The 15,045-nt window shown below is 59.2% G+C and overlaps 1 protein-coding gene across 4 annotated transcripts in view; it reads right to left on the reverse strand.

Moving 5' to 3' along the window:
- SMG6 (SMG6 nonsense mediated mRNA decay factor) overlaps nt 1–15,045 on the reverse strand; it is a 158,503-nt gene that overhangs the window by 7,205 nt on the left and 136,253 nt on the right. For 3 of the 4 annotated variants that reach the window (XM_075013599.1, XM_075013602.1, XM_075013601.1), the window contains exons 14-16: nt 12,040–12,216; nt 8,233–8,382; nt 138–291 (exon numbers count right to left, since the gene is read on the reverse strand). In XM_075013599.1, coding sequence (XP_074869700.1) covers nt 138–291; nt 8,233–8,382; nt 12,040–12,216 — 481 coding nt within the window. The remainder of the gene's footprint in view (nt 1–137; nt 292–8,232; nt 8,383–12,039; nt 12,217–15,045) is intronic. The other variant, XM_075013600.1, reaches the window with a different exon arrangement.

Genomic DNA, 15,045 nt, shown 5'->3' on the forward strand with positions numbered 1-15,045 from the left:
ACCCAACCCTGCCCCCAGCCTGCCAGCTCCACGCCAGCATGGGAGGCCGGACTGCCAAGCTCCACGTGCGACCCCGGGCCCAGCCCGGCCAGAGTGCAGGCAGCAGGCACCTGACTCTGGTGCACCACTTCACTCACCAATCAGGGGCACCACTAGGATGAACTTCCGCCACGCCAGCAGTTTCTTCAGGCTGTGCAGGTGGTCGATGAAGCCATTGGTGTCCGGCACCAGGAAGACAGGTCTGATCTCCAGCTCCATCAGCCGCATCTGGCTCTGATCCTTCAGCACAGCCTGTAAGAGGCCAGGGCACAGGGTGAGCAGGACCTGGCACACTCCTGCCTCGACAGGTACAAGCCCTCTAAGCACAGACTGCGTTCATGCAGCGGTTGTGTGGTTCCCAGATCACCGAGAACCCAGTCAGACGTAGCAGGGGCACCAGTGGGCAGGGTCTGTGCAGGCAGCCGTGGGGCCAAAGGAGGGCCTTGGTGTGCCACGCAGGACGGCAGCTCCTGCTGGCATCTCGGTGCAGCGTGGGAGAAGGGCAGTGGGACGGCCTTGCTTTGACCTCTGCCTAGACCACAGGGAGGGGCTCCTGGAGTCCAGCTGGCACCAGGCCATTCCATGCCACATGCTGGGCAGAACGTGCGCCCTGCAGCTGGGGCAGAGAGTTGCCGGAAGCAGCCCCCTCCTCCTGCCCTGGGAGCAGACAGGTCAAGCCCCAGGGGGCAGGTTTCAGGGTTCCAGTGCTGGGCTGGCAGACCCCGTCGGTCACTCGCCATCACATGGCGATGTCTGGCATAGGACTCCATGTCCAGGCCCAGTGTGCAGGTGACCCCATGTGTGTGGCATCTGCCTTTCCAGTGCTCACAGCCTGTACCCGTCAGCTTCCTGGCAGCTGGGAGCTGGGCCTGTGCTGGTCGTCACGTCCCATCCCCACCCCCGGGCCGCCCGGTGAGAAGGACACAGGATGCGTAGGGAGTGAAAGAGTGAGGTCGTGGGGAGTGTGCCAAGTCCCCTCTTGCAGCTCCAGGACGCAGAGGGAGCCAGAGGGAAATCTGCCTTTGCAGAGTTCAGAGGCCGGCAGCAAGATTTATTTTTGTTTGTGTGAGTAAAAGGCTGCAGAAGCCTCTGGCCAAGGGGGCATGGGAGGGAGGGGCCTATAATTCATCCAGCCTCTCGCTGGCCATGTGCCACAGATGGGAGAGAGCCCGTGCGCAGAACTAGGGGCAGGGACCACATTACTCCTCTGCTGGTATGGAGGAGACACCAGAGCCTGCACCACAGGCAAGAGGAACAGCTGGGGCCCTCGGGGCTTCTCTCCCTGTGCACTTGTACGGCCGGAAATCACTAGGGCAGGACGATGGCGCCCACCACCTGGGAGGCCGGGCTGTGCAGGAAGCCCAGGAAGGCCTGCAGAGTACGAGGGACACAGCTGCTGCTGTACGGGACAGACCGTGGCGCCCAGGGTGGGAGGAAGTGAGCGGGAGGGGCCAGTGCCCGGTGAGCTGCTGGGAAGCAGGGTAAAGAGGACCAGGCAGCACTCCCAGTCCTCCGGCGGCACACGGCCGGCACGCTGCCCATGGCATACTCTGGCAATTCGCCCTGGCAGCCAACTGCTCCCAGTCCTCAGCCCACGGGCCCAGCGAGTGCCAGGGGCTGGCGTGTGTGGGGGGGTCTTCCAGCTGCCCCTGCTGGTGCCACTACAGAGAGGAACACAGTACAACCCCCAGTGCCCTCCATATTTACATGAGATGGAATCCCCTGGGGCCAGGCCAGACCAGGCCAGGCCATCCTGCTCAGCAAGGGAGCCAGCCACCCACAGAGCCATGGTGCAGACTGTTTGCAGCCCGGAGCCCAGCGGCTCTGGGAGGGCCCCTTGTTGGGCAGTCCCCATCCTGCAGTGAGACGCTTCCCCGGCTCACACTGCTCCCGGAGCAAGGCCACACCGGTGGCTGCCATGCCCGGGCCAAGCTCCAGGCTGCAGCGAACGCACACCTGCTTGGGCAGAGCGGAGGTGGCACACCACTCCCCAGGGGGCTGTTAGCAGCGCGCCCACCCCTGCCCCGGCCGACTCTCCCCTTTCGCTCAGGCGCCACTGCCCACGTGGGGACAGCAGGCAGAGGGCTCTGTCAAGGGACCGAGAACAATGCCTGTTCCGAACCTAGTTCCAAGGCTTGTCAGCAGCGCCTTCCTCTGCCGTGAACGTGCCCTGTGCCTGGTAGCGAGCTGGGGCTGCCGCCGTGGTGGAGCCGCCGGGGGTGGGTGTGTGGCTTCCGCAGCCAGCAGGCACCCGCTCCCAGGCAGGTGCGTGTCAGCGCGTGTGCTGCCGCATTGTTCCTGGCGGAGAGCGTGAATGGGACGTGGCTATATTTAGAAGGCTCCTCACGCTGCCGCCACAAAGGAGCGGCTGCATCTTAAGGGGGCGGCCGCCGGGTGTGCTCAGAAGGGACAGGAGAGAGGCTATTTTGGGAAGACGTGTCCGAATTGGCTGCCCAGTTACGCAGCTTCTGTAATGTTGAGCAAAACAATAGCAGCATCCAGAGGAAGAGCCTGTTATGGTTCAGGTGGGATGTTTTCAGCCGCTCAGGAAACCTGACCGCTCCCAGCGCACAGCAGTGGCACAAAGGACAGAGGACCAAGCGCTGGGCCAAGGGGCGGGGCGGTGAGGCTAAGACTCAGGCAGCAGCCAGCGCTTAGTAAGAGAAACCATGGCTGCCTCAGGGAGGCTCAGCTGCTGAACACTGTTAGAGTTCCCTCTGGGCTCTCTTCTCCTGCGCCCCAAGTGGGGCACCAAGGCACTCACCCCACGGCATCACACAGCCCCCAGCCCAGATCCTCCCCCCTAGGTCTGCTGCAGTCTCACCAACTCCTGCTGGGGACGTGGGGAAGAGGAGGACGGAGACGTGGGTGCTGGCTACCCTCGAAAGACAGGGCCTGGCCCGCTGGGAGGTGAGCAGCAAACCCCTGGCCTGGGGGTTAGTCTGAGAGGCCGAGAGTGCCAGAGAGCTCCTGGCAGAGGGCCGAGGTCTAGATTCACCCTGGCCCTCCAGCCACCTCCCCCACTGCTCGCTGCTCCACTCCTCTGCCAGGAGAGCTGGACTCTGCTCCCCAGCCCCATGGCTGCTGCACCACCAGGGCCGCTGCTGCCACTGAGAAGAGGGTATTGCATGAACTAAAGCACCTGCAATCACTCCCTGACCTGCGGGCATCCCACCTTCCTGCCCCAGGACCCAAGTCAGAGGGGAAGAGAGAACTCTGGCATGTCTGTGCCACGTGAGTGAGACAGGGAGAAGAATGTGCCAGCTCCCAAAGCTGAACTCAGCTGTTAACAGCAGCTCTCCTGATGGCTGGCAGCAAAGGACAACCATGCCAGGAGATGGGCAAAGGGGGCACCTATTCTGCAGGAAGACCAGCCAAGGGACGTCAGCTCCGGGCAAAGAGGACTGGGCTCTAAAATGTAGACAGATAGAGCTGGAAATCTGTGCCCTTTGCTTCTGCTTCAACCCCTAGCACATCAGGCTGCAGGCCTCCAGCAGGAACGAGAGTGCTCTGGGCCTCGTCACAGAGTGGGGGGTCCCCAGGCCCTACCCCCCAGCTGCAGGCAGAGGAGACTCTCATTCAGCAGGGAGAACAGGAGGGTCATTCTGGGACAGGGACACAGCTTAGAACAGACTTGTCAGCACAGGGACCAGAAGCCACCAGTACCAACCATCCTGGGGAGAGGGGCCCAGAGGGGTCCCACACAAACCGGGTCCTGGTCCCCCCCCTCCCTCTCCAGCCAGCCCAGGCTGCCCCACTCCCCAGCCCAGCTCCCATTCACACCAGCCAGGCCCCTCCTCCCGCCTGTGTCCGGTTCCTGGGGAAGAAAGGGGGCACCTGGTTGCCTGGGTTACAAAGACTCTGGAGCCCCATTGTCTCTGGGTGAGATGTCGTCATCTCTCATCACCACTAGGCACTGATGCTGTGCCGAAGGAAACTGAGGCACACACCTAGTTACTGCAGGGCATCAGGAAACATGTCACCTAACCAGGGGGATAAAATCCCCACCTCCCGCTGCACCCCAGCCTGCCCCTCTCCCTCCGGAGAGGCTCCCTTGGAGCACACAGAGGGCGACAGGGCCAGGTGCACCAGGCACTCTTACCTGAAGGGAGCGCAGGAGCCATGAGCTCCGGGGGTCACACCAACCAGCCCAGCCAACAGGCTCAGACACCAGCCCTGGCCCGTAGAATCTGAGGCAATGGCAAAGAGCCAGGTACCCAACTCAGGGCACATGCCTAAGGGTCCCCCAGCACCTGGGGCTGCCGTCACTAACGACCTAGGCTGGGGAGCCCTGCCACCCGCTGGGAGCCCAGCAGAGGATGCCCGCAGAAGATTGGGCCGGGAACAGTGCAGGAGGGCAGCACCAGGCTGCGGGGCGAGGGGGACGTGACAGAGAAGGGCCTGCAAGAGCTCAGGTGAGGGAGACGGGTGTGACTGGGGGGCTGCGTACACAGAGTATCCCAGCACAGAGCAGGGAAGGGAGAACCCTCCCCACAGGACTGTGCTGCCTACTCCTGGGATGCTGCACTCCCTCCTGGGGAACAGAGATGGCCCCATGGCGGGGGGCACTGTGGAAAGCACTGAGCCCAAGCGGGGGCTGGAGGGACCAAGGGGCTTGCTCAGTGGCCAGGGCAGTAATCTGTAGTGGGGCTTGCCGCCCTGCCCTGCCCGGCCCTGGCCACCCGCAGGGTGTGTCTGCACTGCAATGAAACCGTCCGGGGCCCATCTCAGGGCCCAGGTCAATTAACCGCAGCTTGAAGTGCAGATGTTGGGGCTTGGGCTGCAGCCAGCTGTGAGACCCCACCCTGCCCACTGGCTCAGCCTGAGCCCAAAGGTCGACACTACCGTGGTAGAGCCCTGCAGCCCAAGTCAGCCGACCTGGCCAGCCACAGCCCTGCTGCTGGCCTTTGACTGCAGCATAGACATTCCCTGAGCCCCTGGGGGCATGAGGACGATGCCCTTGCTCTCCCTGATTCTGTGCAGACAGGCACATTACAGACTGGGCAGGCGGGCTCAGAATGGCAGAGAAGGGAGGCAAGTGTCAGCTGAGGTGCAGGAGAACACTAGGCCTGTCTGTGTTGGAGAGGGCTCAGGCTCCCCACTGCTTAAGGCAGTGAATGCTGGATAGGATGAGACACTGGGGAGCTGTGTCCTGTCCTGCTCCCAGGAGCATGGCTAGCTCCTCCAACTCCCTGCCTCAGGCTGGCGGGTTAGCGGCTGCTGCAGCACGAGGGCTGGGCCCAGCTCCGCTCTCTTGCTGGCCAACACGGGGCATGAGGACGTCAGTCAGACCCCAAGGAGCCATCCTCCACCCCTTGAAAGCAGGCTCCAAGTGCAGCACACTCCCAGCTGCAGAGCCCCGGCCACGGCCCACACCCTCATGCTGACCTCCATCCGGCTCCAGGCATGGCCCCAGCAGCTCCCCTCGGCACCCTGCAGCAGGGCTGGCCGGGCAGGGCCTGGACTAGTGGCCTGGCGGGGGCTCTCGGAGCACAGCCGTCCCTGAACACGTGCAGTTCCTGTTTGCTGCATCTGAACATGGTCCTGGGAAGTGGGGAATTTACTGACACCTCCCACTTACCAGCCCTGGGAGGCTGGCAGGGCCCAGGCGGCTTGCTGTAATTTACAGCCCAGCTCTCCAACCTCCATCTCAATTGCTGCTGCTTCCCTTGTAGCACTAATGTGACCCAGATCCCTGCCAGCAGCAAGGGGCTGATTAGCATGGGGCAGACCCTCCCCTTCCCCCAGCCCCAGCCCCAGCCCCAGCTCCCGCCCCCGCCCAGTCAGACCTGCACCTCCGGGGGATTTGTGAAAAAGGGAAACATCCAGCCAGGTTGGGGTGGGTTTGGAAGTGCACTGCCGTGGTTCTGGGCCCCCAGCCAACAGCCGGAGGGTACACATGTGTGTGCTCTCCCAGTAGGGCCTTCAGCGGCCCTGTTTTACAACCACCTCGGCACAGACTGCAGAGTTCACGCATCTGGCCAGACAGATGTGTCTGGCTTACGTTCAAGGCTGGAAAATGAAGAATTATGGAAGTGAAGGGCCCTGGGCATTAGAGAGGGCGGAGGTGAGGGGGAGGGGGAGCAGGGCGAATTTTCCTCTGCTGAGAAATCCTCCTCTGGGCTGGGAGGGTGGAGGAGGACCAGGGGCCAGAGAAAGCAAAGTGGCCAATAGCCATGAATGTGAGCTTGCTCTTAAAGGGCCAGCACGCTCACCCCCAGGGCCCAGCTTAGCTTACTCACAGCGCACCACTGGCGAAAGCTCCAGGAACCGAACCCGACCCACGAGCCTCTAGCTGCCTGTGTTGCCACAGCGATGTTCTGGTCACAGCCACAGGCAGCAGCATCGCCCCATGGGCACTCTGCCTGCCTGCACAAACCCCCCACAGGGTGGAAATACAAAGGGGGCTGCAAGGACAGTCGGGCCAGGCTTGCTCCTTGCTGCTCTGCCTTCACCTGGGCTTGGCCCCTTTCTTCAGAAGCCAGTGGCGGCTGTCTGCAACCTCCCACAGCAGTGGGACCAGCCCCCATGACCCAGTAGGGAAACGCAGGCTTCTGAGACGCACCCCAGTGGTGCCCGGCCCCCCAACGCAGCAGGGAACACACCTGACTCCCGCCCTCCCAGTGGGGATCCCAGGGGCACAAAGGGACAGGCTCACCCCCTGAGCAACCTGCTCAGCCACTCGCCCCCAGCCCCAGGGCTCTGGTTCGCTCTCCCAGGCTGCCCTATGTGACGTTATCGGGTTTTAGTATCAACGGACAAAACATTATTGTCACCACCCTCCAAGGCTGGCACCGAAGCTCATGCCAAGTGACGTGTCAACTGAGAGCTGGTGGGTCGCTGAATGTGCTTATGCTGCTGACTGCAGCGGTTTTATATGTGGAGTTCTATGAATGTTGGCTCTGTGCTTGTTTCTGGGGGAGCACAATAGGAGGTGTGGTAACCATCTGTCAACGGGTCCCAGTCAGGTGAAGCTGCAAGGGCCGTAGCAGGTGCCACTCCACATCTGAGGAGTCTGGCTGCAGATGTGTAGTTCAGCAGGCAGGCAATGGCAGATTGCCCAAAAAAGGACTTGAACAGGTGATCTGCTCATGTGACAGGCTCCATTTTGGACGTGCTTCCACACACGGAAGAACTATGGAATTCCCTCCACATGGGCAAGGGGATAAGAGGGCCCTGCAGTTCCTCCATCTTTGTCGTCAATCCAGCTCAACGATTCAGGAGCAGCTCTACTATGAGCTGAGCCCAAAAGGATGGCTGACCCATCTTAACACAGGAGGTACTCCAGAGACTTTTGAGATAGAAGTCTATTCCACCTCTGCTGCAGTCCTGCATGATTAACCGTCTACAGAACATGAGCTACGAGGGAAGACTGAAAGACCTGGGCTTGTTTAGTTTAGAAAAGAGAAGATTGAGAGGGGACATGAGAGCAGTTTGCAAGTACCTAGAAGAGGGCTACAAGGAGGAGGGAGAAAAATTGTTCCCCATGACCTCTGAGCAATGGGCTTAAACTGCAGCAAGGGAGGTTTAGTTTGAACATTAGGACAAACTTCCTACTGTCAGGGTGGTCAAACACTGAAATAAATTGCCTGGGGAGGTTGCAGGATCTCCAGAACAGGTTAGATAAATGTCTATGAGGGATGGTCTAGATAGTGCTTGGTCCTGCCATGAGGGCAGAGACTGGACTCAATGACCTCTTCAGGTCCCTTCCAGTTCTAGTGTTCTGTGATCGAGAACTTTGTGACTGATGTATGTAATTTCATTGCTTTAACAATTCTACTCTCACCTCACTTTCTCTCTTTCTTTTATTAATAAGCCTTTAGATACTAGATTCCAAAGGGTTGTCACAGAGTGCTCTTTGGGATAAGAGCTAAGGAGTGCATTGATGTGGTAAGATGTCTGGTCCTTTGGGACTGGAAGAACCTGTTCAGATGTGGTGTGACTGGTTTACATCACCTCTTCTCTGTGTCAGGAAGGTTACTAGTTGTGGCACAAGGGAAGCTGGAGTGTCTGAGGGAATTGCCTGTGTGACTTCTTGCTAGCTAGTTTGGCAAGACAAGTGCTCTGTGTGACTGGTTTGGTGCCTTATAGCGGAGGACCCCCAACCTGGGGCTGTCGGTAGCTCTGTTTTAAGCAATTGCCCTGATTTGGTTCTCAGCAGAGCCTGGAAAAACCTCCAGTATTCCATCTTACCTGGATCTTGTCCTGCCGCCGCTGCTGCTCAGCTACTTTCCTGGCAAGCGCTTGCTTCCTGGCTCTGAGTTCCCGGATGTCAAACTCTTCTCCACTGACTTCAGCCTCAGAGTCATCTTCAAATGCCTCGATCCTCAAGTCATCCTCCTTCTTACAGGAAACCCAGGCAAGCCACAACAGAACAGGACAGGAGAACTCACTGTCAGGGAAGTCAGGCACACTCAGGACCAACCCCCGCAGCTGCTCTCCACCACCCTGGGGGAGGTTTGTGTCTATTTCTGGAAATACTGACGAAAAAACAAGGGAAATGCTGCCCCCCCCACCTCAGAAAGACTAGAAAATCAGGTGATCCAGAGCTGAGGCTTAGAGCAAGGAGGGTCTTGCGGTTAAAGCGCTGGTCTGTATCCATTTCCAGGCTCTGCCAGGCACCAGGTGTGACCTCAGCAAATGGGCGAATGCAGCTGCCTTGTGCCCACCCTTCCTCTAACTTGGCTAGTTCGTCTGCAAGCTCTCTGGTGCAGAGACTGCTTCCCATCATGGGTCTGGCCCTTGGGCCCCAAGTGCTCAGCTGCCTGGGTACTACCGTAACACACACAAAACTCACAAGAAAGGCTGGAACACACTTGAGATGGAAACCCAGACCCCTGGAGTCCAAGGCCAGAGAGCCATTCAAGTCTTTGGCCTGACATCTAGAGTAACAGAGGCCAGAGATCTGCTCCCATTGGTGCTTGCACCAGGTCCGTGCTTTCAGCCTGCACTACAGCAGAGCTCTGGCTGCAAACCCTCCCAGTGTGGGCAGCCAAGCCTGCCTGGGGGAGCTGTTTCAATGGTCAGTTACCTTCACTCCGAAACATTTGCACCTCAACTGCAATCTGAACTTGTCTGGCTTTAGCTCCCAGCCCCAGGGTCTCGTTCAGGCCGTCCCAGGCTGTGAGGCCCTCTCCGCCCAGAGTTAGCTACAGACTGAGACAGGCCATCTCTTCCCCTTGCTCTGGCTAGAACTGGCTGAGCCTCTCTCCCTGCACCTACAGCAGCTTCTTCTCACCTCGAATCATTGCAGCTCATTGCTGGCTCTGTTCCAGCTGGGCCACAGCTGTTCAGAAGTGTGGGGCCAGCACTGAGCACATGCCCTGCAGGGGTCTCCCCATGCTGTCTGCAACGCGAACACCTTCCTACCCCTGCTGCATTCTCCTTGAGGCCTCTCAGCCAGCCCATTGCCTCGGCCGGGCTCCACCATCACCCCGAGGCCCCAGTTCCCGGAACACCGCACCCCTCTGAACACGAGAGCTGCTTCCTGGCTCCGAACTGGAGGACCAGCCACGTGGACTGCATTAAAATGTAGGTCGGCCAAGGGCACCTAGCCTCCTGGTAGGCCACGCTGCCCTCGAGAACAGCCCCATCCCACCGTCAGCCACCACTGCACGAGGCTGGGCCTCAGCTCCAAAGGCCACCCCCAGGGATTTTGGATTTCCTTCCATGCCACGGACAACAGTGGAACAGCGCTGCTTGAGAGCAGAGCCAGGGACACGTCTAGAAACACTCTGCGCTGGACTTGGGCCGTGGCCTCAGCACTGTGCCAGGGCAGGGCAGGGCAGGGCAGGGCATGTGGCACCCTGAGCTTGGCATGAGTTAGGCAGTTGGCTCAGTCACAGTTCTGACCAGCTCCTGGAGATGGCAGCAGGCGGTGTGCGCTGCTTCCAGCCAGCCTGGGTGACAGGCTGTCTCCAGGAAATGGTTGGAAGGGCTTGGCTTGGGCTTTCATCAGGACTGCTCAGGGAGCTGGGGCAGAGCAGGATATGGCAGTGCCTCTGCCACACAGCTCTGAGCCAGACCCTCAGTCTGCCACTTTCTGCACCTTCCTCTGCAGCACGGGGCACTGGCGCAGCTGGTGGGTTTGCTGGCCAGAAGAACCCGCAGACCGCGATGGGGGCGTGAGCGACTCCAGCGGAGGCCAGGAGTGGGCAAGCAAGTTCTGTAGCCTGCAAGGGGCGGGCGGGCAGGAACTGTGACTGCTTCTGGCCTTAGACAGGGGAAGTCCCTGCGCTGGGACCTAGCCCCACTGGCATGTCTCTGCGGGTCAGTCCAGTTTGCTCAGATGCTCCTCACAGGACGCTGCCCTTTGGGACCTGAGCCTCAGCCACATGCAGCGCCCCAATTCCCAGGCCAGGGCATGAGGCTTTCCAGTCTCAACCCTGGCCTGGCAAGAGGGGCGAAGGCTGGCAGCCTGGGACACAGTGTGCTACATCTCGGGCAGCCCTACTCCAGTGCAGCTCAGAGAACTCAGAGGCTTCCAGGGAGCAGGGGGCTGCTCTCTCATGCACTGGGCACTTCCCTGCTTCCTGGTTTCACATTCAGTAATGGTGCTGAGACCAGGCCAGGCCACACAGCACACAGCTCTTCCCTTGGAGTGACCCTGTGGCCATGGGAAGGAGGAAGAGGGAGCCCCAGGCTCGGTTCCTTCTCTGGGGGTGGCCAGACCACAGCCAAGAGGTAGAGGTAGAGGGAGAAGACACCCAGGGCTGGGCACAGTGCAGCTGCTCCCGGTTGGGAATGAGCTCACCCAGGGTCAGAGGATGGTCATATGGGCCTGCTTTGCGGCTCAGCCCTGACCCAAATGTGGAAGCTTCAGAGTTACGTAAGAGTCACAGAGAGGTTCCCACAGCGAAGCAAACCCAGGGCCTCTTGGGTTAGCCTGGGGGAAGGAGCGACAGGGCGTGGGGTGCCATTCTCTGCCCCATTGCCCAGGCATGGAGGGAGATTAGAGCTGGCGCAGGGAAAATCTCTGCTGAGAGCAGCGAGAGGCCCCAGTGGGAGACACTGAACTGCGCCACGACACTCCAGATGTGTCTGGTCTGTCTCTGTCTCCATCTCCATCCATGGGCTGGGCAGGAGGCTCCAGACTCCTGGGCATTGCTGTGGCTTATGACCATTGCTGCCGGGACCAGTGACTGTCCCTCAGCCCAGCCGGAGGCTGTCCTGTGTCCAAGCAGGCCAGGGCTCGGCTCCCACACGTCCAGTGCCGAGGCAGCTTCCATGCGGCGACTGTGGAAGGGCTGAAGGGAGCTCAGGGCCCTCACTAGCTGGGTGCTGGGCTCCAGCAGCCCTCCTCTGGGGGCCACTACACTAACTGAGGGAACTCTCTGAATGCAGGTCACCCAGTGCTGGGCTTTTCCCTGCGCTGCCCTTCTCGGGTCTCTCTCCAGTAGCTGACAGAGGAGACTGGGCCCAGCCAGGGCTACCCAGCCCCCAGCGCCTTTGCAAGATGAAGCACAAGGGAAGAGCCATCCTGCAGAGTGGCTGGCAGGGGCGTTAAACACACACCCAGAGCTGGGAGTGAAGCAAGGGCTACAGGAACAAGCCAGGGCAGAAAAACAAGAGGAGAATTCCTTAATCACATCAGGATGTGAGAGGCAGGGGAGGGAGGAGGCACCAGTGTCAGCTCTTCCTGTGCGTGTGCTGCAGACTGGAGTTCAGGCCTCTGCTGCACTGAGCTCCGTGGCTGTAAACTTGATCCTGAGCCTGAACCCTGACCCCATCGCCAGGCTCCGGCGCTGTGCCTTAGGAGTGCTCTCTCCCCTTTAAGTACTTACCAGCAGCATCTGGAACTCATAGCAGTGAGCAAGACAGAGGCGCATGGGTGGGACTGGCAGGAAGGGGCATGAGCAAAGGAGACTCGAGACCGGGCTGCACACCACTACCCCCCCACACCCCCATGCCAAAGGCACTCAGCTACCCTGGCTATAAATAGCGGGGGTGCGGGGCTCTGGGTGACCCTTCCCTCGCCGCGGCGCGCTTCCCGAACAGTACCTGATCTTCCAGTTGTTTTCCCTCTTGGCTTTCCATTTCCTTTCCCATGGCGTCTGGGACGGGTGCCACTGACACATATTTTCCACCCTTGAATGCCAGCAAAGGCTCTTCTTGTCCACAAAGGGCTTCCAGGAAATACTTCAGAACTGTGACCCTCTTGCAGTCGGCTGCAATACCCTACGGGGGGCGGAGGAGGGGTAGGGGAGAGAGAGGAAAGCAGAGTCAGTGCCCAGGGAAGGTGGAGAAGAGAGCCGATCAGGCAGTGGCTGCAGGGGGACCTTGGAGCTGGGGCCTCATGGGTGCAAGCAGCACCAGGGCGAGTGGCAGCCCAAGCAGGCCCCTGGCAGAGGTCAGGTCCTTTGCTCCCTCTGGTTCAGGACTGAAGCGAACAGCTAGCTCCCAGCAGCACTGTCTGGCCCTTGAGCTCAAATCGGGGCATGGTAAGGAGACACAGCATTGGCGCCTCTTGCACGATGGCTTGTGCACTGCAGGCAAGGACCACTCCCCAGCCTTTCCTGTGCTTGGGAGCTGGAGGACAGCTGGGAACCTGCTCAAGTGGGAGACGAATGGTGAGGCCTGTCCTGGCTGTTTCATTTCAACTCAACCAACAGGAGCCCCCGACAGCCTCCAGTAGGAGGCTCAGAGGCTTTCCCAGGACAGCTGTCAGTGGAAGGACACGGATGCCGAGAGCCAGCAGGCGGGAACATTTTACAAAAGCCCCTGCCCCTCCCCAGCTCTGCAGCTGCCCCTCCAGAGCCCATCTCACTAAACGACCAGGGGCCCAAGGGGCCAAGCCGACCAGGATGCATCCCACCCCACACCCCAGAGGCCACAGCTGCCCTCTCACACAAGGACCAGGGGCCCAAGGGGCCAAGCCGACCAGGATGCACTTCCAGAGCTCGGGCAAACATCAAATGTATGAGATGCCGATGGCGTTCCCAGAGCCTGGGACGGTCCCCTTGGTGCCAAACAACCCCCAGCCCCTCTGCCTGGGCCCTGCGTGGATGGGAATCCCTTCTCTTGCTAGCTAGCAGAGCACTGCACCTCTGCCTACTGCTTTCCCTCTGGGACATCAGCCTCAGCCAGTCCAACCCGTCAGCAAGGTTCTGACCCAGATGCTGCAAACCAGAGCCCCACGTGCTACACACTTACGATGGCCAAGCTCACAGAAAGGAGCTGCCCTTGTGCCCAGTTCTCTCCTGCTTGCTGGACTCCCCTTTGTGCCTGTCTCAATCAGAATCAGCACAGTGGCTTTGACTGCACCTTACTCCATGTACACCAGGATCAGTGCCCTGGAAATCAAGGTCCCTGCCTGCTCCTCACCTGTGAACCCCAGAATCTGGCAGCTCATTTATGGGTTCTAGTTGGTTTCACTCCACTGTGACCCCAGTGAAGCTGAGTGCCCCACACCAACAGGAGGGCTCTAGGGTTAGAAGTGGGGGACACACCACCCAATGGGAGTGCATCTGAGACGCTGTACACACGGCAGTGCAGTGCGTCCTAGGCAGGCTCTCACATTGCTCTGGGATCTGCTGCATGCCCCAAAGCCCGGCCGTGGGGAGAGCAGGTGCGCAGGCAGGCCAGAGCTGGCACGAAGGGCCAGGCAACACTGAGTAATGGGCTGGCAAGCGGCATGCTGAGCACCCCCCGTCCCATGCCTCAGTGCAGAGGAAACTTCGGCACTTCCACTATGCTGCCAGTTTCCCCTCTGCGGCCTAATTTTAACCACCTTGTTGTTACAGTGTGTCAGCCACCAGACCCTGCTGTGACCTTGACCTTGTGGCCCAGCTACTGCATGAACTGGGGGGCCTCATGGACCAAGAGCAGGGCTCTTCCCTGCCGCTGAAGCAGCAGCGAATTCAAAGGGCCCGTTGCACAGATCCTGCTAACTGCCTCAAGCCAGCAGGAGACAGAAGCCTGCCTTTGGCTGCCCAGGGCAGAGGCCTCTGCAGGTGGTGGCCAGCTGGGAAAATGAACAGGACTATGCCCCAGACCCGCAGGGACAGCCAGGCACCAGCACACACGGAGCTAAGTGGGAGTTCGGTGCCTAACGCCCTTGGAGGATCTGAGCCTAAAAGCCTTCAGCAGAGCCAAAGAGTGACCGATGGAAGAGGGGAATCCGACAAAGAAGGACGAGCGCGGCTCCGCATGCAGAGCTAGAGTCAAAGGTGTCACACTGCAGGAAGGGAAGTCCACTGTACCATGACCAACCCCTCCCCATGGACCCTGCTGCAAAGTGAGCTGCCATGGGATAAGGGGGAAGAGCCTCTGCTGGACCCGAGCTGGCTGAAAGACAGGAAACAAAGGGTAGGACTAAATAGCTATTTTCAGTACTTAGCGAGGTCCCCCAAGGATCTGTTCTGGGACCTGAGCTGCTCATTGGGTTTGCAAATGTTGGAATAAGGGGGCAAAATCTGCAGAGAATACAAAATTAGTCAAGTTTGTTAAATCCAAAGCTGAGTGCAAAGAGTTACCAAGACATCTTTCAAAACTAGATAACTGGGCAACAAAATGGCAGATGAAATTTAAGATGTTGATCAGAGCAAAACAGCGCCCATTGGGAGACATAATTCCAGCTCTTCATGCCAAATGATGGAGCCTCAATTCAGTGTTACCCCTCCAAAAAGAGATCTTGGAGACATTGTGAATAATTATCTGAAAACGGCCACTTGCCGTGCAGCAGCTGACAGCAAAACTAACCAATATTAGGAACCATTAAGAAAGGGCACAGGTAATAGGATACAAAATATCAAATTGCCTCTATATAAGTCCGTGTTACACCTTCATATTGAAGGCTGTGTGCAGAGCTGGTTGTCCCTTCTCAAACAAGCACTGTTAGGGGTATGGAACAGCTACCACGTGAGGCAAGCTGAACAGGACAGGGACTTTTCAGCCTGGAAAAGAGGTAACTAAGGGGCTGTGAAAGAGGTCTATAAATTGTAACGGGGGGAGAAAGTGAATCAGGAAGTGCTATTTACTCCTCTACATCACACAAGAGCAGGGGCT

This window comes from Carettochelys insculpta, chromosome 19, assembly GCF_033958435.1.
Source record: "Carettochelys insculpta isolate YL-2023 chromosome 19, ASM3395843v1, whole genome shotgun sequence".
In the NCBI taxonomy this organism is placed as follows: domain Eukaryota; kingdom Metazoa; phylum Chordata; order Testudines; family Carettochelyidae; genus Carettochelys; species Carettochelys insculpta.